The 26,626-nt window shown below is 42.0% G+C and overlaps 1 protein-coding gene across 1 annotated transcript; it reads left to right on the top strand.

Annotated features, from left to right (window-relative positions):
• Positions 1–1,440: 1,440 nt before the first annotated feature.
• Positions 1,441–21,347, top strand: BLMH (bleomycin hydrolase). The gene is made up of 12 exons (XM_059829325.1): positions 1,441–1,453; positions 1,691–1,888; positions 2,336–2,445; positions 3,117–3,258; positions 4,567–4,655; positions 5,971–6,063; positions 9,930–10,085; positions 10,599–10,757; positions 10,856–10,923; positions 11,241–11,358; positions 13,814–13,883; positions 20,341–21,347. The coding sequence occupies exons 1-12, from the start codon at positions 1,441–1,443 to the stop codon at positions 20,490–20,492; spliced, it is 1,368 nt and encodes a 455-aa protein (XP_059685308.1). The 3' UTR covers positions 20,493–21,347.
• The last annotated feature ends 5,279 nt before the right edge of the window (positions 21,348–26,626 follow it).

Below are 26,626 nucleotides of genomic sequence, written 5' to 3'. Positions count from 1 at the left end.
TGGAACATAAGCCCTTTGTGGGAGATGATGAGATAAAGCACCGGAAGAAGTTTTTTGGGTTAAGTTTATATGGTCTTTTAAAAATATAAGTGGTTCTTTGAATCTGTTCATTCAGACTTACTGCTTAGAGCACTGCCACGGGGGGTGGGCTGCCTGAGCTGTTGCCAGATCTTGCCCTCTATGCTTATTCCTAAAAGGTATGCATGTGCAGTCAGGCGCGCGGCTTGTCAGTCGGTCAACAACGGGTTGCTACAGATCGTTATGCTGATGCACGAATAAAGTGAGGTGTTGAGCTGGCAGACGCTCTCTTTGTCCTGTCCTACAGTGCCATTCCACAGGGTGTTAGGGGTGGTGGCCACCCAACTTGCTGCCCCTTCCCGGTAATCCTATGGGCATCTCAGCTTCTGTTGGCCAGGGCGAAAGCTGCCTGGCACTTTGCACTGCTGTTGCATGTCCTGTCTCCCTCGGCTGAGAGCAGACCTCAGGGCTCGGGCAGCCCCAAGCGCCCAACAATACACAGTGGAAATTTCAGTGTGAATGCTCCAGCACCACGACGGCAGGAAAACCTCTCCATCCCTCCCCCCAAGAAATACGCCACTCAAGCATTTTTCTCAAGGTCCTGGCAAGCTTTTAAGGCCTCATCATGTCTTGGAACGGTACATTACTAATACCATCAATAAACACCGTGTGCTGTAAATCAATTTGAGTCTGTGATGCGCAAACACTCTTCTCGGAGGAGCAGGGCTGTTACTCAACAGGAAGCCTCTGTGGCATGACCCGGAGCGTGTCCTTGACTGACGTCTGCCAGCGCTCAGGGAGGGCCCTCACCATGCAGTGTCGGCGCCAGCTCACGCTCCCAGGCGCCCGGCCTCGACACCGCCTGCTGCGGAGACCCGTTTTAAGCCCTCCCGTTAAGCTGCAGAGCAGAGGGGGGGACACACTGGGGGGTAAAGACTGGGGGCAGCGGGATGGGGATGCTTGAATGGCACCTCCCTTGCCCAGGGCCGCCCCGGCCCTGAGGGAACACGGCTGCCTGGAGCCGCAGGGCCGGGCCTGGGCCACACGCAGCCGCCGGCACTGGAGCTCCCCGGGGCGGGGAGGCCGCAGCCACCGGGGCCGCCGGGCGCTGCCTCAGGCGCCGCCGCCGAACGTTCTCGAACAGGGGGCGGGCGGGTGTGAGGGGATGGAGCCCCCAGCGCCCCCGCGCGGCCCCCGCCGTCAACGGCGCGCGCAACCGCCGCAAACTTGTCCCTCGCGGCGCGCCGTCCGCTTCCCGCCCCCCGCCGCGCGCGCGCCCCCTCCCCCGGCCGCTGCGCGGGGCCCCTCTTCCTGCTTCCGGTGCCGGGGCTATAAGAACCGCTTCCGCCTCGGCGCGCGAGCTGCGGTGGGCCCGGCCGTTGAGCGGCGCTTTCCGTTCCGGGAGCTCGCGCAGCCTGTGCCATGAACGCCCGCGGTGAGGGGCGGGGCCCGGCCGTTACCGGGGCAACGGGCTGGGGGGGGCGGTGGTGGTCCTGTCCGTGAGGGGGGGACGGTTACCGCGGCAGTGGGCCCCGGGAGGGGGGGAATTACCGGGGCCGGGGGGGGCGGGAGGGAGAGAGACACGCCGTTACCCGGGCAGTGGGTCGGCGGGGGGTGTCGGTGCCGGGGGGGGCTGCGGGGCCGGCGGTGACGGCTGCCCCTTGGCCCCCAGGGCTGAGCACGGAGAAGGCCGCCGCCTTCACGCGGCGGCTGCGGGCCGAGCCCCAGTTCCTGCTGGCCCAGAACGTGGCGACGTGCAACGACCCGCTGGAGGTGTGCCTGCAGCGGCAGGTGGTGCAGGACACGGTGCAGGTCTTCCAGCACGCCGTGCCCGCCGAGGGCAAGCCCGTCACCAACCAGAAGAACTCCGGTAAGGGGCTCCCCAGCACGGGGCGGGGGGGTCGGGGCTGGCGGTGTTGGGGTGCGCTCCCGCGGCGGCTCTGCCTTTGGGGGAGGAATGATGTCATGCTGGCTGTGCTCCGGGGAGCGATGGCTGCCTCCGAAGTCCTTTTGTCAGGCTCCGAGCAAAATTGAATCCCTGCAGCATCCTCTTGAGTTAATAACAGCCTTTAGGCTTGCAGCGTTTGCCTATTTTCTCTTCCGTACAGTATGAGATAAAATCAGTTGAGAGACTTCCATCTGCAGTAAAAGATTTCTGAGCTTCCATGAGCTTTGTGGTATTTTACGATCCAAGCCAGAACAGTGGGCCAAAGGCTTGAGGCGGGACGGTGTTGTGAATCTTGTGTTTAAAAAAAAGCCTAAGCCTTACGCAGCTCTTAAACATTGTAGTTTAATTCTTGTTCCTTTGATCTCTCAGGGAGATGTTGGATCTTTTCCTGCCTCAATGCAATGCGTCTTCCTTTCATGAAGAAATACAACATTGAAGAGTTCGAATTCAGCCAGTCGTATCTCTTTTTCTGGGATAAGGTACAGTAGTACAGGTCACAGGTTGTGCTAGGACAGCTTATGCAATCAGGTGTTAGCACTGGGACAGAGTTTCTTTTAGGCTGGACCATCTTAACAATCCAGGTGGAAAATGTACATGAGAAGAAACTTCAAAAGTTCTTTAATTATGTTTTTTAAATGTCAGTTGAGCAAAGTGGGACTTTCAGCTTGAGAAGTTAGTTGTCAAGATGTTAGTGTTTTGGAATAGTAAAAGTTGTCTTTCAGGTGTTGCGCGTATTTCAAAAGTTACTTGTAGGAGGCTCATGGAAACATGACTGTAACTTTCTGTTGAGCTTTCGGTTGTGCTTGTGACCTACTGATCTGCAAGCTGTGTGCCTGCTTTTGTTCCCCTAAGGGAAATCGAGAAAATCTAGTACTAGTTTGGGCCAGGCTTCATTGCATAACTTCTGTTTCACACTTCCTGTTCCCTTACTCTCAAGCTCTGTGCTAACTTACTCCTAAATATTTGGTCTGTGACAGAAATAAGTTTATAGGATAAGCCCTGGAATGATAGAGGGGAAAATAAGGACTTCAGCTGAGGAGCAGACGGTAGCTTCATCTAGTTAGGACTTCTGAAGAACTGAATACTCAGGAATGAATTAATGCACAATGTCACACTTAAAATATCTGGTTTTCCTGTCTGTCCATTCCAGGTCGAACGTTGTTACTACTTTCTAAATGCCTTTGTGGAAACAGCTCAGAAAAAGGAGCCTGTGGAAGGAAGACTGATACAGTTCCTGCTCTCCAACCCCACGAATGATGGTGGACAGTGGGATATGTTGGTTAACATTATTGGTAAGAGAACTGGTCATTAGGAGCCCTTCCTGAAATTGCACTTGGGTTTGAAAGATGAGGAATGAAATAGAAGAAGGAACTGAGTTTGAGACCTGGGAGTTTGCTAACAGCATGATGCCATTGGCCACTACCTTTTTTTAATCAAAGACCTTTTTCATGCCAGCGTATAAATATTAGGCTTAAATCTTGTCTAGGATCTTCACTCTTGCATATTGCTGATGATAATAGAAGCTCAGAAGATTAACAGAAGTAATTAGATATCCCAGACTTTCCATTTAGTAAAAAGGTTCAATCCCCTTTTACTTCAGTCATCAACTCGACATTGTTTGTTTATATCCATGCATACAATTTTTAGGGCACTTGGTAAAGAAAAAAACATTGCTAGACCAGGGTGTGTCTCCAAGGCAGAAGCAAAACTACTTACATAGTTGCAGCCTGAAGAAAGATGGTATAAAGATCAGTGAGAGGGAAATGATGTGGAATGTGGCAATGCTGGTCTTACAAAGATCCAGTTTAAGTGGGATCCTCCTTACACTGATTAAGGAGATACTTCTCCATGTCTGAATTACACTAGCATTTGTTTTCATTTGTATTGTGAAACAATGTGATGCCTTTGTAAATCAACAAGCCAATAATGTAAGTTTAGAATCACAAAGGGAATTTGTTTCTTTGAAGCCTGGAGGTTACTTTTTTCCCATCCAAATAGAAATATTTGTAACAATATAGACATATATATAAAATATATAAGAATATATAAAAATAGGTATAACAGAGAAGATTTTGGATGCTGCTGTCACATCCAGAGCTTTGTATGGTGTGATCTTTGGTTGGTACCATAATGTAGGAAGCAAGTGAGCTGTTGCTGGTGTTTTATAAATGTTGAGGAGGAAAGGAGACTGGGAAGTTAGTCACTTAACTGTAGATAAAGTACATGGAATAATTCATAAGAGGCTCAGTTGTTTAGAAGACATTTCAGGAGCTTAATTTTCAAGTAATCATTTTTTTCTGGTGATAAGAGCTTCTTAAAGCTTTATTAGTTTAGAACTTTTAAGTGTTGAATTAAATGATACTGAGCCATTCAGGGATTCCACCTTTTGAGATCCCTGTGGAAAACAGATCAGAGGTCAAGATTCAGTCACAAATTAAAATGTAAACTTGAATACTTGTAACATTTAAATAAGAGACTTTCCCTTATCGCTGCACAAAACCTAACTGTGTTTGGCTTTTACATGGGTATAAGCAGAAGCGCTAGCATCTGCTGTATGGAAAAGAACATTGTTAACCCATAGTTTTATTACTTGCTTTTAGAAAAGTATGGTGTTGTCCCCAAAAAATACTTCCCGGAGTCTCATACCACAGAGGCTACTAGAAGGATGAATGAGATCTTGAATCATAAGGTAAAATTGATTTAGATGATACAATTAAAGAAGGGGAGGGGATGGGAATGACCCTGCTCCAGGTGGTCCTAGCTACCTTCATTTCTCTGTGTTGACCAAAGTATTAAGTGCCTCTCAGTAACTTAACTTGCTTTTGTTCAAAAAGCAGCTTAGAGTCCCAGCAAAGTCTGGTCTTAATCTTGAAACACAGAGCAGGAGAGTGTGTTTATGGAAGATGGCCATTGCCAGGCTTCAGTAGCTTGAAAGCACCTCACATGATTTTAGTTGCAATTGTTGCTAATCCTCAAATTTCCAAGAAGTTAATTCTTCATGTGTGGCTGATTAAGTCTGTTTCTGCAAAACTAGCCCTTGGCATCTAGGTGACTTTTTTCCTGCCCCCTCACTATTTCATCTACCAGTATGCCAAGGTTTCTAGAGATTACTGCAAAATATCAGGGAAAAGATAAAAGTATTTTCAAAACACTGAATCTTAAAAATCAGCTTTCAGTATAGAAGTGTGCAGCTTTGTCTGAAAGAAGGTGTAAGCATGCTCCCTGAACTCTACAGAAATGAATTATTCTGGGAAGATCCTGGTGTAGGCAGTTAGATAAAAATGCAGTTAAGAATTTTTTACAGTGGGCTTTTATTTTTTTTTCCCTGTTCATGTGCTGCATGCTCAGGGGAAATTGTCTGCTGAAATCCCCATAAAAATGTAAAATACTTGCTGAAGTGAGCTTAGACATGATGAATGGTGTTAATGTTATTCTAGTCTTGAACACTGCAAACCAGCTGGTCTTGTGGGAGCCCCCCTCACTGTTCTTGGCCTTATGGATGGTGACAGTAATGGGAAGCGTGTGCTCTTACTGCAATTCTGCATGCAGTGGGGAAATACTCCATTCTTTTTATCAACCAGGAGATCAATTATGCATTAGAATTGCAAAAGAAATTTTACAGTATGAAGACAGTCTGTTCTCTGTGAGTCACAGAGGTGGTGATGCATATGGATGTTGCATCATCAGTTACTGAACTGAGAGAAATCATGCCTTAAGAAGAGCTAATGGCTGTAAGCTTCAAATCAGTGGTTGGAAAACAGTAATTGACTGGCAACTATTTGTTAATTTCTGAATTTTTTTGTGATCTTTTAACTAATTCAATTATCTTGGTTTCTTTTTTAAAGAATCAATATCTAACAAAGCCTTCTGAAAGGGATTTTCATTTTGAAAACATGTTATGAAGAGTAAAGTAGGTGCTTGAAACAACCAGATAGGAAGTCCTAAAACCTGATTAGGTGGCACCTTTCATACACTTATAATAAAATGACTTCCTCTTTAAACAGATGAGAGAATACTGTTTGCGGCTAAGAAATATGGTGGAAAGTGGAACAAATAAAGGAGAACTTTGTGCTGCAATGGACACTATGATAGAAGAGGTAAGTATAGTTGTGTGACATGAACCTTCTTGGAACGTGAGGCTAGAATGGATGAGAATTCTTGCTTGCTCTTGTTCTATAGCTGTTGGATCAGCCAAAACAAGTGCCTTTTGTTTGCCTGACTAGGAATGTTATGTATGGCAACGTGCTTGGAGGTATTCAAGTGGAATTTTCTTGAAGTGGCTTGTTGTTCATCTCATTCCGAATTTTTGTAATACTTCCAGATAAATATCTTGAATTTATAGATTTCAGAACTATGTCATGTTAAGGAGACGTCTGCCCCTTTCTGTAGGAAAGCAGCATTTTGTATCTTAAGATATCTCAAAATAGTGGCCTACCAGGCTTTTATAAATAGTAGGAAAGAGGCAGGTTGAAAATTGCATTTTGATGGCTTTGAATGTAAAATCTTACAGCACAAGTGTTGTTGCAGAGATTCCCCACAAGAGAGCAGAAAAGAACAACAAAAGGGAGTCCTGTGCATTATGGAAAAAATGTGAGCTGAACATGAGGCTGAATCCAGCCGTGTTCTGATACTGGTGGCAGCAGAGGAAGGAATCACAGCATCTGTTTCTGGCTGTGTGAATTAACTCAAAATCAAATCAATCAGCAAGTCTGTAGTATGCAGCGTGTGGTGGCTGGCCCTCCGTCTGTTCACACTGAATATAACAGTGACACATGTAATTTTTCTTAGTAGTCCTCATACTTGATTCTTAAATAGCCAAAAGCAATTTTAAAAGTTGAGACTGTTTTAGTTTGACCAAGTGGGTGCATTTTAAAAAAGTACAGGTCATTTGTTTCTCAAACATCCAATGCAAAGTGACCCCGTAGTTTCAATGTCTGTCTTTAGATGACTCAAGAAATCAAATGTTTTGGTTATGTGTATTAGTTTTTCTGCAATCCAGTAAACACCAGTGTTAGGCCAAACCTACCCTGGGATATTCTGTAAAGCTTCAGGTGGTTCCACTGATATGCAAGTATTGATTAATGCGTTGGTTTGGTTTTTGGAATTTCATCTTTGCACTTTGTGTAAAAACCTGTAGCTTTTTTATCTTATTTTCACATTACTTAAAAAAAAACTTACTTGTGTTCCTTGGGTTATATTATTGAAACTAAAACTTTTATGAAAGGTAACATATGCCTTAAGATCAACTGTAATTCTGTGCTTTGAGCCAACCCCAGTATCTTACCAATCAGCACTTAGTTCAAAAGTGAATTAATATAACTTACTTCCAGCGTGTGTGTCCAAAAGCCCTTGGAGCAGACATCAAAAGCTTCCTAGAGATGTTCATTTTTAGGGCAATGACATACAGTTCACTGCAAAATGTCTCTTCATTTGTTTAGAGCCTCTTGCCCTCTGACAAGGGATCCTGGAACCAGCATTAAAGGCTCATTAACTGATTGCAATTTGTCTGTTCTGTAAAAAGGTTGTGCTTAATTCTCTGAAGTTAACACAGTATTTCCTCTTGCAGCGGTAATAGTGGTTTGCAACTTAAGTGGACTTACTTTCAATAAACATTGTAGTTGAAATGTGCAATTGCACCTGCCTTGTATACTTGAAAAGCACTTAGTTTTAAAGGTTTGAGACCACTCTTTAATGTCATGTGTTTACATGTATATAAGTGGCATTGCATTTATTTTTATACGTGGCAAAGCAGAACTTGGTTTTGTTCTGTGAATTTTTATTTGCATAACAAATCTTGGTTCGCTCATGCTGGGAGGCAGCGCTCTAGCTAAAATGGGGTAGTTGTACTGGAACACCAGATTAAATATTCACTCCAGAACTATATAAACATTCTTCTTATCAAACCAGTGCACAGCAGGTCAGTAGTTGAAATCAGTGCAGTGCATGTGATTGAATTTTTCTTCTTTTACTGTTCTCCTTCGTAGACTCTTCCTTATCAGGAGTGTCCTTCTTTTCCCCTCCTCACTCATGTTGTTTTTTAGCACAAGCCACTATCTTTGTCTTATCTTACTTCACTCTAGTGACAACTAGAACTAAGTCACCTTTTAGTTTAAATGTCTCCTTACTTTATTCATTGATAGAGGAAGCTTGTGAGATACTAAGAGATGGCCTATGATGGGTGTGGTGGCAAAACAATTGAGGGAGGCTATTCCCAGGCTCCACTGCCTCTGACTGAGACTTCTGTCTCCATCATTTTCCTTCCTCTGGATGGAGCCCAGTTGCTCATTGCTCTCCTTTTAGGCTTTTTTGCTTATTTTGTTTTCATAACCTCGTCTCTCTCTACTTGGGGTTATCTGAGGTAATGTGGGTGTATCCACAGCAAATGCTACCTTTTGTGCAGTCTGTGCAAAATTAAATATTTGTCGTAGCTTAGGGATTTACATTTGCTCTTTAACGTATTTATTGAGAAATAAATGTGTGAGTTCCTCCAGTAAAAACATTAAGCCCACACCCTTGTTTCAACCCATAATTAATCTCTTCACTTGTTTTCTTAAATTGCTTGGAGCAAGAACACCTTTATTTGTATTTTGTGCACAGCCAAATAGTGTTACTTAGCATGAACATTGCACTCCTTTTGCCGTCAGCACAAAGTGCACGCTAGCACAAAGCTAGCTCTTATGGAGCCTTAGGATCCATATAAATCATCTCAACTAGCTTCAGAAAGAGTAAGTCAGCTCTGGGAAAGGTATTCCATCTCCTCTCCTGTGAAAGGTTGGTGAGAGGAAAGTCTGAAGACTGACAGCCTGGGAAAGCTGACACAAACCCCAGGCATTGGATCCTAGTGCAGAAGGTGCAGTTGAGATTTGACTCCCCCTTCTCTTATTTTAAATAACCTGTCATTTCCTTGCAAGGAAAAGATTTACCTCATGCTCAGGACATGGACAGCGCTGAAGTAGACCAGTGTCAGCTGAAGTAAAACAGATTCAAATCTGATTAAACAGGATTGAATTCTCTGTCCCCATAGTACCTCTGGCAGGTCCTGTTAAATATCCCTAAAGACAGTCATCTGGTTACACTGCCTACGAGTTAGCACATTTTATGATAAGCCATGTGAGAAAGTACAGTGGTGATTCTTAAGTGCTGTTTCATATTCTGATTTATAGGGAGGCTGATGACTTGAAATCTGGTCAACTTTTTGTGCTAAAAATCAGTAGAAAGCTGCCAGCTGCAAAGGATGTTACAGTCAGCAGGCAGGGATCTTGAATTAAATTACATAACCTGCCAGCTTAACCCTAGACTGAGACATTGTTAAATGTATTAAAACAGACAAGAAGATTATTCTACGCTTTTGAAAAGAAGCAAAGGCCCATCTTTGAAATACAGATGAACATTACAGGAAAAAAGTGATTAGTACAGGGGAAATACTGGGATAAAATGCTTTGCTGTATGCATGTTAGGAGGGCTGGTTTGTCTCTGTATGGGGCAAACTGCCTGGTGGAACAGGTGGTGCTGAATGCTTAAGCCTTTCTAGAATCAGTTTGATAAAGTTTCTCTTCCACTGGGAAAGTATCTTGTTGGATATGAAATACTGGAATGAGACTGGGCAATGTATTGGCTTTTGCATTTGGCTGCTGCATTCCTAGGATAACCTGGAACTTATGTGTTCAACCTTAAGCTTCTGTTTTGCCTGATAGTTTGCCTGAGAATGTGGAGTGTAAGAATGGAGAGAAATGCTGTTGATTTTCGGTGGCTTTTCAGGTTGATTTTTGAACTGTTGAAACACCTAGCTTTCCAGAGCTGAATGCAAATAATTCATGTGTGTATGTTTATTCATATTCTTCAAAGGTGGATTTCTCCAGTCGGTTCTCATGTGGAGAAATCCGTTCATCAATGGCATTGCTGTGGTAGGAGAGGCAGACCTGCATGTTTCAGCAAGTTCACAGCTGTTTGCTTCTCTGGGCAGGTATTCAGAATAGTGAGTACTTGCCTGGGCAGCCCTCCGGAGACCTTCTGCTGGGAGTTCAGGGATAAGGAGAAGAACTACCACAAATATGGCCCTGTGACACCAGTCCAGTTCTACAATGAGCATGTGAAGCCTTACTTCAACATGGAGGACAAGGTTGGGGATGCTGAAAGGCAGTAGCTTCCCAAGAGCTTTTTTTGCTGCTAAGTCACTTATTTTCCACTGTTGCAAGTGTACTGTCTACCCCTGTAGCTGCACCATATTGGATGGGTACTGCTCCCACAAGTCAAAGGTGGCCCTATATTTATTCTCGCCATTCTCCTGCTTCTGCTCTTCCTTTCAATTAGCTGTGATCTCGCGTTGCACTTCCGTGATGATTTTGTAATGATAAAACATGTAATGATCTAATCGGTCATAAAATGCTGTAAGACAGCCATTAGAGAGCAGGAATAACATGCAAAGCTGCTATGCCACAGTTATGAGGTGAACTTATAAAACAAAAAACAAACAAACAAAACTTAAACTTGGTATGTCAGCCAAGCAGCTTGTTTGCTAATGGGACAGACAGCTAGCTGGGACAAAAGCAATTTGCTGAAATCCACCTAGATTCACTTCTCAAAGGTTTCAGTTAAGTTGCACCTTAATTTATGACATCTTGTTTTTTGGCAGATTTGTCTAGTGAATGATCCTCGACCTCAGAACCCGTACAACAGGCTGTATACAGTGGAGTACCTGGGCAACATGGTAGGAGGGAGGAAAACGCTCTATAACAACCAGCCTGTTGATGTCTTGAAAAAATTAGCTGCAGCGTCTATTAAGGATGGCGAGGTTTGTTTGGTTTCTCTTCATGGATGGCATGGTGCAACTCTTGTAATGTAAAACTCGCTGGGCCATGGCCTACGCATGACTCTTCTTTCCATTTGTAGGCTGTGTGGTTTGGCTGCGATGTTGCAAAGCACTTCTATGGCAAGCTGGGAATCAATGACATGAATATGTAAGTAGGAAACCAAAACAGAATACAGTTTGGGATACCTGGCTAGGACATAAACAGTGCTTTGGCTGCTTAAGAAACTAATTTGTCCATACTTTGGATTGTATACCCAAAAAGAATATATTTAAGTAATTCAGCAGCACCAGAAATGGGTTTTTTCCACCTGTTAGCTAAAATCTTAATCCTTTAAATATGCACTCATTTGGATTGTCTAGTATCTGGTGAGAAAAACTCCTAAGGGGAGTCTACTGATTCTCTGGATTGCTAGTGAATATCCTCCCTGCATCCTTTTTGATATTGCTTATGTGGCTTTCTAATAGATTTAATCATGAGCTGGTGTTTCGTGTCTCCGTCAAGAACATGAACAAAGCAGAACGATTAATCTTTGGAGATTCGATGATGACCCATGCCATGGTCCTGACAGCTGTCACTGAGAAGGTAGAGTCCGCCTCCAGAAGTTCTGATGCTTGCGCAGATGTATTTGAATATTCTGGGAGCTCGTTTATGTGTTCTGGCCTCATTCACAGTATGTAAGCTGTCCTGCTAGAGTTCAGCATGTGTGCCACAACACACTGGTGCACAAGGCCTAGGTTGTCTGTTCTCCCTGTGTTGTTTGTGTCTGAGTGTTCAGAACTATAAATATTTAACAAGGAAGGAATAATTTTGGACAAGTCAAGGGCTTCTTTCCTTCTGCCCACAAACTTTTATTGGAGAAAGGGAAAAGAAAGTCAGCTTCTATTTTTAAGATACCAGAAAACCTATGTTAACTGATTTTTAAATACAGATTGTGATGATTTCTTGCTGAGCAAGAAATCTAGTATGACAGCAAGTATTTCCTACCCTATCCCATTCCATGGGTCAGTCCAATTTACATGTTGCAGCATGAGGCTCCTTCTGTTAAAATGCCAGTAGGAGGCACTTTGCAGCAATCGTAACCTCCTGCAACTCACTGGCATGTGACCTCTCTGACCTACTCATAATTAGGGAAGGAAAATGGTGTCCGAAATAGCTCTGTGGCAGACAGTAGGCTGAGATGAATCCACCACTAAATCTGCTCCTGGCAGTATAACAAAGCATATATGAAGTAAAAAGAACCATGTGAAAATTTACAACTCAGGGTTATCTGCAATGTTGATGTTTTCCATTTATTTCCAGAAGTTGTCATTATTAAAGTTTCTTTGAAGTGATCTCTTCCTGTCCAACATGACCTTGGCTTGAGAAATAACAGCTTGCATATAACTGAAAAAGTTTGTTTGAGCTCTGGAGTTTGGGGACTTGAGATGGGACTGCTGAGTCATAAGAATTTTTCTGAGTTACTTTTTACAACCCAGTATAATTTTCCCTGTTGTGTTCTGCATTCTGAGCTCTTAATACTTTTATTTTGTGTACCAGAGTGCATGAACACAGCTTTAAAAAAATTAGTTACTTTTCTAGTGTTCAAAACCTATTTATCTATTCACAACTGAAGTGTGTATATTTGTACTTATTGTACCCAGTTACTGGCTGCACTTCATTGCCAGCTATAGTGTATGGTCTGTATTTTTAAATTCATACTTCTGGATGCCTAAATGTATAGTTGCATAAAATGTGATCAAATGTGACCTGATTTCTTTAAGAAAAGGATGTGTATAAGATCAGTATATGATGGATGGTATCTCTAAAATCAAAAGATAGTTTAAGAGAAATTATCTTAGAACAAGTTAAGCAGTTAGAGGCTTTTCCACATTCAAAATGGACTAAGTTGTTTCTACTTTTTGTTTGAACATGTTGTCTTATATTAAATGTTAACTTAATCTAAAGGAGCTTTGATAAACTGGGTTGTAAAATGTAGTACTCTGGATTTACCCACTTCATAAAAAGGCTTTAAAGATTTAAAAAATCCTATTATGATTTTACAACATAAAAAATTGTGGATTAAATGCACCTTTTGGTTAAAAACTTAATGTACATGAATGCGTTTGTCCCAGTTTCTGTCTGATATAATCAAGAGTTGACTTATCCTCAGTCTGGTAGCTCTCAAGTGCCTCATTTTAAGGACTGTCCTATATTTTTAAGTGAGAATAGAAGCAATACAACAATATTCCTTTGAATATTAAAAATGGATTTGTGGGGTGTTTTCCAGGTTAGTTTTTTGCATTAAAAAAAACATGGTAGCAAAAGAATAACTGTTCTTTGGTTCCTCAAGGGACTTGCTGTTTCCCCATGAGAGGCTGCTTGAAGGAAGCAACAGTGCACTTGGTGGCGTGGCAAGCCTATGAAGCTGTTTTCAGTGCTTTATGTACTTGGTAGATTTGAACCAGACTTCAGATATACTCAATGCAGGCTAGGATGCGGCATGCTTCTGAACATGAAATCAAATGTACTTCATGCTCGTTAGAAGCCTTGTATATCTTTCAAAGCACCAGACCTGGACCTGTATCCTTCAGCTAGATTCTTCAAGTGTTTGCACTTGCTCTTACTAATACTGTTCTAAATTACTAGAGTTGCTTCATTGCCCTTGTTCCTTTCTTCCGATTCCTTGTTCAGGCAAGTTGTGCATTCTGCGTTTCAGAAGGCCCCCGTGTCCTGACAAGTGATAGGGAAGGCTGGTTAAATTCTGTCAGTCAGTTAAGTCCAAACTTGAATTTAGTTCAGTTTAAGTTTTCTGGTTAAATGTATCGCAGGCTCTCTTTTTGACCACATTTCCTCATGGTTTATGTAAGCAGATAGACAAGTATTTCAGAAAATTACATTTCTCCAACCATTAGCGAGAAACCATTGTCTGAAACTTGCCAATGTCTGTAGACTTTTGGGAGTGGAGCTCTGGTTTGCTGGTGCTGGATTTAGAAGGGTTGGCAGCTATGAACTCACATGGTCCTTCACTACTGAATAGCCATCACTTGTTTTGTTGCAGGATGGACAAGAAGAGGCATTTGAAAAATGGAGAGTGGAAAACTCCTGGGGTGAAGACCGTGGTAATAAAGGTAAAGTAATTTATAGTTGCAGTAACAGAAAGCTGAACATAGAAATAAGGAGGTGGAAGGGGTAAAGGAGATGTGCTGTGTGTCCTTCATCAGGACATGCATGAAACAAGCCTGCAAACAGCCTGTGTATCACTGAGTTACAGCACTGCATTGCTGGAAGGCAAACATTCTTCACTTAAATGTGATTTACGTTTAAATAAATCGAATGTAAACATTGAATGGAGAAGCAGGAAATGTCACTGGGTAAATTTGACACTGTGGTTGCAAGTTCAACTGTAGAGGCAATTGCATTTTTTGGGAGATGGCCATAAGTGATGGATGCTCACAGTTCTTGACAGACAGGGTGTCTTTGTCCCAAAGGCAGGAGGACAAAGTTGACAGAATCCCCTATGGAGGCTGGAACGGGAATGCTCAGTGATATGGGGTATATCTTATCCTTGCACTACAGCTTTTGACAATCCAATAACCAAACTGTTTAATTTGTGTATGGAAGGTAATGGGAAGATACTGGTAGACTTCAGATGAAGTTCACATAATGAAGTATTTAAACTTTGAAATAACTTTTTTAAGGTTGATTAGTTTATTGCTGTAAAGCTGCTTATCTTCCTAAGCATTCTATACCAGTTTGCTGTTGATCACAAGTAAATTGCCAGCTATTATCCCTGTCAAAAAAAAGCAGCCGCTGTAGGAGCTTGACAAGTGTGCAAGGGGGAGAGCAGAACCTTTGTTATTTTGTGGCTCAAAATCCTTTGCTGCAGAACACAAGTCTGAAAAATCTGGGATTATTAGTCTGTAAATGTGGTAGTACATCTCCTCTGAAATACCAAGAATTCCAGTGGGCATGTAAAGCAATCTTATAATAAAGGGACAATAGCTAAGAAATGCTTTGCAGTATCAAGTAAGATAGGATCATTTCCAAGAACTGCACTGTATAGAATGCTTTCTTTCTAGTATGAAAGGAGAAATAGACTTCATTGCAATAATTTTAAATGTACTGAAGTTTTTGGTAACAGAGCTAAGCTTAAACCTGTACACTGCAGCAGTCTCATCTTTGGGACCTTATGCTGGCTGTGGCTGATGTTATGTAAATAATCTTCCTGAGTCATGTGTGAAACCGAAGTGGTTTATATTTTCTTTCAAGGCACTGTTTATCAATCACTGCAAGCTTTTACTTCCTCATCTACAAAATCAGTAAATGAAGGTATGGCAGGTTCCAGCTTGTGCTGTGAACAGCTGCAATGTAAACTGTTCTAGCTCCAACACCTGTCTGTAAAAAAAAAAAAATTAAAAAAATCATAATTCTGGTTGCCTTTCTAAAGCTATGCTGAAAACATGACCTGCGGCATCCTTGCAGTGTTCCTCTCTGGTATGACAAGCACTAGCAACAACAACATCCGCAGTTAACATGTAGTTCAGCTCATGCCAGGTTTTCTGCATGAACTTGCTTTCCTGTTGATGACTGTCTCAGCCTGTGCTATTGTTCCTTTCAAAAGGATTTGTAAGCGCTGTAGGGCTGTAGCGGGGTGGATGCCCCAGCCTGGCATGGCACATGGGCAGGCAGTGTGGACAAAACGGTGAGTCACAGCTGAGCGGTGGTTTAGGAAATTCCTTCTAATTGCTTTCCTGCTCAGCCTGGGAATGACTGGAGGGTGCTTCTCCGCCTGGTCAGGGTGGGCAGCTCTGACCTCCCCTGGCCCTAGGTGAGAGGGGCTGATGGTGTGAGAGCATTTCTACTTTGCTCTGCCAAGGCCTGTAGTCAGTCAGCTTTTCCGAAACGATTGGAGTGGAGCGAGATCTCCATAATTTTTGTCATCTCCTATCTGAGGCAGGATGTGGACTCAGCCATGGCATGATAAGCTCACTGTTGAGCATGCCAAGCCAGAGTTCAGTGTGTCCCAGGGCATAACACAATAGTCACTGCTGACCACATTTTTCTGTTGCAGATTAATCCCAAATGTTGTGCTCACAAGATTTGGTATGGCTGAAATTTCCCAGGATGTCTGGGGTTTCTTCTGGGAATAGACTATTTCTGGGAAAACTCTGTCTTAGGATGTGGTCTTATTCATAAGCTTTTGATATCTTATACATGAACAGCTAACTAAAACATAGAATATTCTTGGAACAGTGTCTTAATTCATGTTTTGGCCCCTTAGTCTTGCAGTAGTGTCTGTTCTGAGTTAGCTGTATACATTTGCAGCAAAGTATTCCAATAAAAATCTTTAGTCTTGACAAAACAATGAAACTATGTTGATGTTCAGCCTTCAAGGTTCATCAGTGTGACAGTAAAATGTACTTTGGAATGTTGGATTAAGTAAAGAAGCCAAATCGATACTAAAAAGAAGTAACATCAAAACTTCTCTTGTTTCCAAGTACAAACTAATAACTATTTTGTTAAGCACCCTTATGTATAATAGAGAATATAAAATATAAAAATGCCTGGTTAGTTGTGCTTTTATTGTCAGAACACTTTGTTTTGAGACACTCCAGATACTTGGTTTGTGATGTTAGATGCTACTGGTGTTAGAGGAATGCTTCCAGGAAGGAAGTGCCTTACTCAGCTTGCTTTACAACTGCTCAGCATGGACTTTGGTTAGTACTCCAAACATTCTGAAGTTAATAGATGTCCGTCAGCAACTTTGATTTTGCGAGTCATTTACACTCCTTGGCCAAGGTTCAGAGTTGTTCTTTATTAGAACTGGAGAAGGGCTGGGCTCAATTTTAGGATATTGGCAATTACTCCCGAACCACAGTGCAGCAGACTGAAGCCTGACACTGCCGGTAGGAGTTGTACCTGTTGAGCTGTGACTGAACACCTGCAGATCTGTGCTCATGTTACTGGGCTGGAGCATCGGCAAATGCTCTGACGGAGCTGCGGAGACTGTGATCGATACGTGTTGGGAGCTGCATGCATTTTTGGCTTTCTTCACTCTAAGCACGTAATCCAAAATCAAAAAATAAAAACTACAGCAACTAGAAATGAAAAGTTAGAAGTAACACTAAATTAACCCAGTTACCTAGTTGTCTTTGAGTATTACTTCGAACTTGCTTGCCAGCTTTGTAAGCTTAACTTGCTACTTGGCTTGCAGTAACAGTGTATCCTCCTTAGGCTTTATCTCTCTTCCAAATACAGATTCACTTTCCAAGAATGAGTTCTTGTAGAGCCACTTAAGAGGAGTTAGTTGTTCCTTTGAAATATAATAGGACCCCAGAGTGACTTGAATAAACCCTGCCTGTACCTTGTATGCATGTATTGTATGCATGCCATCTATGTGAACTTTTCTGGGTGAGTCACTGTCACTTACTAGTTTTGTGCTGGTAGAGACCACAGTCTCTGGAAAGTCTTGCTCACTGTGTTTTGTTTTGGTTAGGGAGTTGCCTGGAAAAGAGCCTTGACAGAAAATCCCATCAGAACTAGGAAGCTTGACTCTATTTCAGACTACCTTTTTCAGGGAGGTGAATCCCTGAATGATTTTCTTAGGTATGAGTAAACAACCCACTGCTGAGCTAAAGGCAATTGGATGTACGTTTCAGAGCTCGTTCTCAAACATAAGAGGTAACTTGACTGGGTTTCCTCCCCATCCTCCTGCCCTGCTGTTTCACTCTTCAACAGCCAGTACTAGCTGGTGTAGGAGGGTGAGGATTTGTAGTCTGTCCAAGCTCTCTTGCTATGCCACTGAGACTGTCTGGCAGTGATTTTTTTATCTTATCTGCCATGTTAAGGAATTGGGAAGCTGTGCTTGGATAAGTCCAGTGCAGAGAACCAGAATCCACATCAGTAAAGAAGCAGCCAAGAATGATGTTAAACTTGGCACATCCCAATTGAGGCCCAGTTGGGTGTGGGGGATACAAGTGAGCCCCAACGCCGTTATTTCTTGGACAGGATGATAAAGGGTACAGCCTGCAACAAAACACTAGAGATGAGACTTTGAATCATTAAAAAACAAACAAATGACTTATTGGTAGGAAATGGAAGTGTTTTTTTGCATGGGGTCCCTCTTGTTTTGCTCTGAGGACAGTCTAAGGTGCCAGATAACACCTGTTTCCCCAGACTTGCAGGGTGCTGGACTGGGAAGACTGTGACTCCTGGTTCAGGTATCATGGGATGAAGTTATTTATATGCTCCCACTTTGCGGAGTGGGCAGAACTGAATTCTTGTGGTAGTGCTTGTCCCAGAGAAAGGGAAGCCCTGGGAACAGCCTAGCATTGCCTCTCCTAAATATTTAGTAATTACATTCATATTTGTTGTAAAAGTGTTTCTTGGAATCCTGTCTGTTTTTCCTCAAGGAACAAACACAGCTGCTGACAAACATTGCTTGTTTTTTGAGGTAAAAAAGTCACTTCCCAGTCAAATATTTCCTTTCTGTGTTTTACTGGCACTTTGTCAGCCATACAGGCAAGTTTAATTATTCTGCTTACTCTTTTGTTTTGGAGACATGGTACATTATTACCTAACTTTGAACCCAGCTTATCCCATCGGATATCTTTTTTTAAGAGGGGAACACTAAATCACATTATCACATCCATTTGATAGGGGTCCATCTGCTTGTTTTGGCGTGAAAAGAACTTTCTTGTGGTACATCTCCAGCTAGAAGTCAGCTCCCTTTTGACTCTTTTAATCTCTTGTACTGACTGTTGCATGCTTACTCTTCTGCATGACATTTTAAGGATTTGACGGTAGACACTTAGTGTTTTTATTCATGTATGTGTGTATATATATCACCTCGTAAGTACATGATGACGGAATGACTTTGTTAATTTGTTCTCCCCGAGGAGGAGTTGAGGCACCAGCACAAAGTGGCTTGTACAAGGTCCCATGGGAACTCTGCAAGGGCTTTCTTATCAGGTGCCCAGATCCTAGGTTACACAGTAACTCGCAGACGGTTCATCCTCGACTGACCTCTCCCTGGCCAGCAGCTTGTCAGTTTTAAAATGTTGCATGTTCAGGTTTTCCTTTGGGTAAGGTAGAGAAACGTGGACCAGCCTCATACGCAGAGGAGTGCACTTTTGTAGTCAGGTGCTGCGTTCTGTTACAACAAGATAGTGCTGTTCTAAGTTCTTATCTGTATTCTGGCCTTAACATACAAATGGTTTAGTACAAGCAATAGACTAATTGCCTGAGGTAAAACTCCATTGTGTACCCTGCCCAGAAATGCAATAAACTTGTCTGTTTCTTTTGCTTCTGCCTGTTACCTGGATGGAATGCAGAGCTCAGGGTTGCCTTAGGCAGGCTCTTGGGTGTATATATTGCTGCATATAAAGTATGTGTCTCCTTTTAATGAAGAGATTGATAATGGCTTTCATTGTGACACCGGGCACAGGCCTTCTCAAAGAGCGACCTTACTTATTTGCATGTTCTGAAGTTCTGCTTGACGTTTCCTTCTTGTTCAGACACTGCGATCCTAATCAGCACTGTCAAGCTTTGAGATGCAGGATGTCAGGAGCAGAGTTCATTATCCTCTCAGGGTGCAATTACTTGTTGGCTCTTGGGAGTGAGAGGTTTTTGTGTGTCCCAAGAACTCATATCCTGAAGAGAGAATAATCAAGGCAGCTCCCTTTGGCAGTGTTTCCAAAATGGTTTCTAGCTCGGATTACAATTGATAGGGTTTTTAATTTATGGGAATTATCTGATCTCTTGCTTTAGAAACAAGATGGTGGAGATAGATGCATTTATTGTCCATATTCTTTGGACGTTTTCTTGTTTCATTTGATTGTCTGATGATACTGTATAAGGACATGAGGAACTTTATTACATAAAGCCTTCTCATCTGTCTTCTGAATGCTTTCTTTCTCCCAACCGCTCTTATTTTCAGTTCACCTTGAATAGCTTGTTTCCAGTGGTAGCTTTCTGCTGAAACCTGTGATACTCTAAATGTGACTTTTTTCTCCCAGTTTAAAGGCTGTTGACTGAAATTCTCAGTAAGAAGTATATTAAGGGAGAAAATTAAGATTTAGTTCAGCTAAAGTGTGATTTAGATAGCTTTACATTTGAAGAAAGCAGATGGCCTCCTTCTCTTACTGCAAAAGCTAAACCGGCAAAGTTTTCTTAAGCCAAAGATGGTTTGGATATTCACCTGGAAAACTTCCCTTTTCTTACCAAAATCCTGAAAAATTCTAAAGCCAGATAATTGATAACTTTACATTCTGCCTTAAATACTAAGGTTTGTTTTAAGGCATTGTAATTCACTTGAGTACTTTCAATGCCTATTTTAACAGAGGAAGCATAAATGATGAATATTCGGGGTCTTGTTTTTCCTTCTTGCTTGGTCTTTCAGTGCACATGAAGTACATCTGGTTATCCTATATGTTAATTTCTTTGTGATTTTTTTTTGTCTTGAGAAATACGAAATAAGACTAGGTCCTGTTTGTAACGCAGCATTTCTAGGTGAAACTTTTGTATGTGACTGCTTCACTGTATTGGTAATGGTTCTCTGTTGTAATGAACTGTTTTCATCTCCAGGTTACCTGATCATGACTGATGACTGGTTTTCTGAGTACGTGTATGAAGTTGTAGTGGATAAGAAGCATGTACCAGAAGACGTCTTGGCAGTGATGCAGCAGGAACCAATTGTTTTGCCAGCTTGGGACCCTATGGGGGCTTTAGCCAAGTGAACTACAGAACGTTTGCCTCTTAACGGTCAACCAGAAGTAGATGCAATAGAGAATTCCAGTGGTTGGAAGCCATAGCCAAATGATAATGTGACCAAGCACTCAGCATGGTCCGTATTCTTGAAATGTAAGTTAAGGATCTTTGGGAAATAGCGCTTTTCTGACTTGGCTGAATAAAGCTCTCAGACAGGCTACTCCGCAGAACTAAAAAGGGAAAAGGAAAAAAACTCATAATGAAAATGTATTACAAGTGCTGTCATTGGCAGTTTGATTTTACCTTAAATTTTTAATCAAAATCAGCATAGTAACTCAGTAGAATTATTTTGACCAGTGTTTTTCCTAGAAAAGATGGCCATAAAAGGCCCTTCTTTAGAATTAAGCTATGTGATTGTTAGAACAAATACATCAAGATACTTATAAATTAACCATCTGTGGTCTGACTTGTACCATAAAAGAATGCCCGAAATATTTTCTATGTTTACATTTTTAGTTTTGCTGAAGTTTTGGAGGGGACTTAAGAATTGAAACTGCTAAAAATTACCTTTAGAAAATGTTCTCTTCCAGCAGAATTGGGGGAGGCGGAAACCGTTTCCTTGAGGTTTCCAGTTTCACTTGGTTCTATTCTTCCATTATTGAGCTAGGACCGGATAACCCATGCCAAGGCCCAGTGCTATGTCTGTGTGCACAGGAGCGCTATTTTTCAGTTATATTAGCAAGAACAAACAAATATGTTCACAGGTGGAGTTAGTGTCATGCTCAACAGAAAAAACCCAATGTTTTAATTGCTGCATTTTATTTGGATGTTTTAAAAAACAAGATGGTGCTATGAAGCTTTTGAATAAACACTTTCTAAAGTGACTGGTACAGCTCTGTTTTCTTTTTTTAAATGACCCTCATGTAACTAATGAAATAGAAAGTTAGTAGGGATCTACAAACATCTAAGTGAGCCAAAATGTGAATGTATCGGAAAAACATGCTGCTTTATGCTCTCAGTAGTAGCCACAAAGATGCTCCTCTCACTGAACAAAGGTAAACACAAACATAGTATCTCATGTGCTTACAGGAACTCAGATAGTTTGACCACAGTACTAATCCTTCGATTTAAATTGTGCCGAAACAGCGGACTGTCTTTGTGTGTGCCGTGACAACTTTCCTGTTCTGTACTGGGTTTAGCCATAGGCAAGTAAGAGGGTAAGTGAGGATGAAGAACCACACCGAAACATGACTGCCAGCTACTGTGGGTAGCAAAGAGATGTTGCTTGCTTAAGTCAAGGGCAAGCAAAAAAAGGATGTTTGGTATGGCTGTGGTACTCTACTATTCGGTTTCACTTTTCTTCCCTTTGGACTACAGAGGTAGGAAGTTATTAAATGATGATGAAAGTGTGAAAGTGTATTTCATGCTAGTTACACAAATGTGTGTGTATGTATGTACATACATATGTTAAAAATGCCAAGCTAAATCATGTCTGCATGTTGCCTGCTAAACTAAATCCAGATTAGGGTTTGTCTAGGAGTCATCCAAGATGATTCAACCTGCTGTGATGAACATTTCCTGAAGTGGGCAGGAGTGCTGGTTAGGTAAGTGAATTTGGTGTGGAACAGCAGCAGCAGGTTATTGTTACTGTCCTGGAGCGATGTGTTTGAAGAGTCTGTGCCCTTTGCGGTGTTTTCTGCAAAGGTAACAAAGCTGTTCTGGAGAGGTACAGAATGTGTCTTGGCAGTACAGTGATACTATAATTTCATTCCCTTTGAATAAAATTCAGCTCATGTTATCCTGGGCTTATGTCAAAAGGTTTTTCTGTCATCTCAAGACCTGTGAGGGTACAGGAGCAAGTGGCTATTGCTCTCACTTGCCTTTTCTAGTAGCAACGGTCAGGAGCAATAACATAAAGCTATACCTTTGCAGTAGGTTTTCCTAATCTAGAAGACTCCAATGCTCAGATCTTCTCCTGTGTCTTGAGACAGGTAGATGACCTTTCTTGCTTTCTACAGCGTTGACTGGCAGAAGTGTGCATCACATGCAGTTATCTCTGGAAGTTTGGGCATATCTTTTAATTATCAGGATATTGTTGAATTGTTCATTTGTCAAATATATTTAATTATCAGGTTATTGTCAAATACCTTGCCACCATTTCTGATTCATATTCCATGCTCATCAAAATGTGATCTCTATCAAGTCATGCAAATGTATATTGTATAAAGAACAGTGCCTAGCCAGGAGTAACCGGATATGCAGAACAAGTGTGGACTAAGTTTAAGTGGTGTGGAAAGAAAAATACAAAAATGTCGTGGTTGATCACATATTGCTGTAGGGAAAAAAAAGTAATGTAATTGGGGTGTATAAACAGAAATAGCTGGCAATATATGTAAAGTTACCCGGCTCTGACTAAGACTGATGGGGAGCGAGTTGGAGTGCAGTATCTAGCTTAGGGTCCTGCACCTTGGGGAAGATGCAAACCAAAAATGAGTGTAGGGAAGAGCGGTGAGAATGATCAAAGGACTTGAAACTGTGACTAGTGAAAGGCTGAAAGAACCATGGTGTTAGTCAGAGCAAAGGGGAGACACAACGTTCTTTGAATTCATAAACGGATACTTTAAAGAAGGGAAGTTTGTTCCCACTGCTGATGATAAACTGACCAGAAAGTCATGGGCTTCAACTGCAGCAAGATTTAGTGAGATTAGGAAGAGCTTTCTGGTGATAAAAATAGTGAAGAACTGGAATAGGTTGCCTGAGGATGTGTGATGCCTCCGCTCTTAGAGATCTTTAAGAACAGGTTGCAGAAGAACATGTCAGAAATGGTGTTGGTAGAGTTGATCCTTTCTTTCGGCAAAGGGATGGACCAGAGGATCTTTCGAGGGCCCTTTAGGCTCTGTGGGTCGGTGGTGCACAGTCTCTACCTCATGCTGTGTTACTTGCATCAAGGCGAGTAAACAGTCTTGTACTTGATGCTGAACCCTGGTGGCTCTGAAACAAAGCCAAATCTCCTGGGAAGCTGTATTATGCACAATATTTTGATTATGACTAATGCTTGTGGTGTTTTGGGGGCTTTTTTTCTTCCAAAAGGTCAGTATTTTAGTCTTTCAAAATCTTTCTGCTTATGACATTACCCCAGTTCTTCTATTTCCTCTATGCTATCTGAGAGGGGGATAGCAGCCAAAGAGTGTTAACTTCTTCTCTGGAGTTTAACTGACTAACATTTTTGTTGCCCATGGCAGCACTGATGAGGATTGAGTTTGACAAATTAAAAACGGTTTCCAAGCCAGTTTTTGTTAATTTGAGTGTTTAAAAGTATTGTCCAGCCTGTGCTTATCTCTGCAGCTCTTGCCCAGATATTTCCCTGTACAGCTTATACAATAGTATGGTTTTTTTTCCTTTCCTTCAAATAAGCACAGAAAATCCACATGGCTAAAACACGTTATAGGAAATGAAGCCAATCCGGCAGAAACAGTTTTGCATTTATGCCCAGCAGTTTTATAAGTTCTTTAAGAAGGAATGGGGAAGAGGGGGGGAAATACATGTCAAAGCAAGAGCTGTATTTCTTCTATTTCGAGGACTCTAAGGGTGGTTGAACAAACTGCTCTAAGGTTCATGCTAATGACACTCTCTAATTCAAGGCTGGCGCAGTATTAGGTAGAATATTCTCTGTTTTAGTAACGTGTGATAACAGCCCATGAAAACCAGTCCTGTGCTTTTGGTAAGAATCAATAGCTGCGTGCTCTTGCTAAGTAGCTGTCTTTGTTATCCCTAAAACAGACTGTTGTATCTTAGGGCAAGTGGGCTTGTTTTTAAACAGTAGTTTGAAACGTGAATAAAATCAGTATGTGTAAAACAATTTTCCATGTTGATGTGATGTTTACTGGATCACTCTGTCCTTTTGTCCCAAAGGAAAAATCACTAATGTGATCAGCAGTCCTCAACTGGGGGATTAAGATTCGAGACAGATGAGCAGATGACTGAGAGGCCACGTGCTCCATATGGAGGCTGAGGAAGTTCTCAGTGTCCTGCGTAGCGTGAGGCACAGCTGGATCTGGAAGAACCTCAGTCTCTTCTCAGGTGCATGGTGGTTAGAGCCCGGAGATGGCAGAATGGATGAGCAGGCTTGGCCCAGCACCTCTCCGGTGGGGTAGTATGGGAGCACGTAAATGAGGAACAGACTACTTAACTCCTGTCAGTTTGCAGGAGATGGTTCAGAGATGAGCAAAAACTAAACTCTTGCCAACTGATGGAATAGAAATAATGTGGGAATAAGCCTAGCTTGCTACAGGTTTAGTCTCTCACCAAAGAAAGCTCTATGCCTTATGAACTGTAAACCCAGATTACAAAAAAATTAACATCCAACTGATAAAAAGATGCTTAGGTTAAAATAAAAACCCCAAACGAATCAATCCCCTCTGTGTTTCAGTGGTGTTTCTTTCTTCAGTTTATACCCTTTGCAAATCCTTAAAAAGACCTTTGGATTGATTAGGAACCAACCAACCAGATAGTTTTCCAGTTTGCCAACAAAACCATGTAGTTTTCATGTGATAATTCAAAGGCAGTTCCTCTGACAGGTGGAGAATACTGACAGGTAATGTTATAAAAGCCAACTATCTCAGATTCAGCCAAAAGTCAGAAAATAGTAACTACTGCTAACTAAGAAAAGGAAGAGGCAGGAGGAGAGGTTGTGCAGTGCTGGTTTGTAGGTTCTCAGAATCAGATTTCCCCACCCGAATGCGCTCTCAAAAGAGTTGTAGTGGAAAGAGCAAAACCTCTCCAAAACCCTCTAACTCCCACGTGTATATCCCAGCTCAGCCAGCTTAGAAAATATCAGGGAAGGACAATCAGAATTTCTTTTATCCCAAAGCCAATCTTAATAGCTTCTAAATGTAGTCTGATTCCCAATTAAGCAAAAGATGGGAACAAATAAATATTTTAGGATTTGTTTGTTTTGTGTTATTTGGAAGATTGTTCCTATCCTCTTATTGGCAGTGAATCAGAGATATGCTTGCAGAATTATTCTTAATCTCTTCTTAGTACAGCTGGTACTACTGTTATTAGGTAATTTGGTTGATGCTTCCCATTCTCGTGCTGGCGTTGGCAACAGCTGCTTTATCTGTGGAGAACTGTGGAAGTGTTTGAAATTACGTCTTGTGTAAAGTCCATTTTCTTGTTTTTTCATACTTCCCCTAAATCATTAGGATTTTGCCCACCAATGCACAGAAGATTTCATGAAATTCTGGAACTGACTCGGTACAGGACCTGGAAGTTTTTCACATACGGGGTAAGTGAGTGCCGTAAAGTTGAGGGGTCTGCCTGAAATCTCAAGTCTGTTATTTATATTATGCCCCATAGGCTCCAGACTGTGTGGCAAGAAATTAAAAAAAACCCCATGCTGCTGCAGAAGACATTAATGGGAAAAAAAAAAATCAATGGAACAAAAAGGCCAGGATAAGTCATGAAAGGTGATTTTTGTATTCTTTATATGCTGTTTTTCACGTTACAGCTTTGCATGCCCTAGGAAAATAACTCAGTACTGACATTGGGTGCCACTGATGTGAGCAGATGAAAGCACTGTAACTGCAAGTGTTGACCAAGATGAATGGTATGCAATAGTGGTTCAGAACTTGGTACAAGAACCGACTCTAAGCAGAGACTAAGATGGAGAAAAACCTCAGACAAAGGTCACGATGCCTCTAAAACTTTAAAAAAACCCCCATATCATTATGTAAAGAGCAGAGGGACCCAAAGCAGAGAGAATTTATTTCTTGTAGGAGGGTAGAAAAATTGAGTTTGGAACATCCATTCCAGTCTCAGCAGCAGTGAGCTGGAAATCCGTATGGAAAGGCAGGCATGGATTCCTGGTACTGTCCCTCCTCCCCAGAAAGAAGCAGCCTGCTGCCCAAAGCACGGGGTCCAATCCAGAGGGATGCTTATGCATTAAAACATTGTGCTTTGACCTTCGTAAAGGTCTGGTGAGCGAGGCACGACGGTATCTGTCCTTTTGCAAAGCCTTCGGAATAGGACAAAACAGGGGGAAGGCTGTGAGTGAGGGCACTAACTTGTGGGGCTTTTCCTGCCCGCAGCTAAGCGGAGATTAATGTGACCAACACTGTTTAGTTTGGAAAGAAGAGTACAGGAGGGGAATTCAGCGCGGCAG

Source organism: Gavia stellata, chromosome 25 (assembly GCF_030936135.1).
Source record: "Gavia stellata isolate bGavSte3 chromosome 25, bGavSte3.hap2, whole genome shotgun sequence".
Lineage (NCBI taxonomy): Eukaryota > Metazoa > Chordata > Aves > Gaviiformes > Gaviidae > Gavia > Gavia stellata.
This window is presented reverse-complemented; position numbering and strand designations above follow the sequence as displayed.

Excerpts from the sequence above, each read along its gene's own strand:
- BLMH (XM_059829325.1), top strand. Across the intron at positions 4,656-5,970 it reads ATGAGATCTTGAATCATAAG|ATGAGAGAATACTGTTTGCG; the intron begins GTAAAATTGATT and ends CTCTTTAAACAG. Across the intron at positions 10,924-11,240 it reads GGAATCAATGACATGAATAT|ATTTAATCATGAGCTGGTGT; the intron begins GTAAGTAGGAAA and ends GCTTTCTAATAG.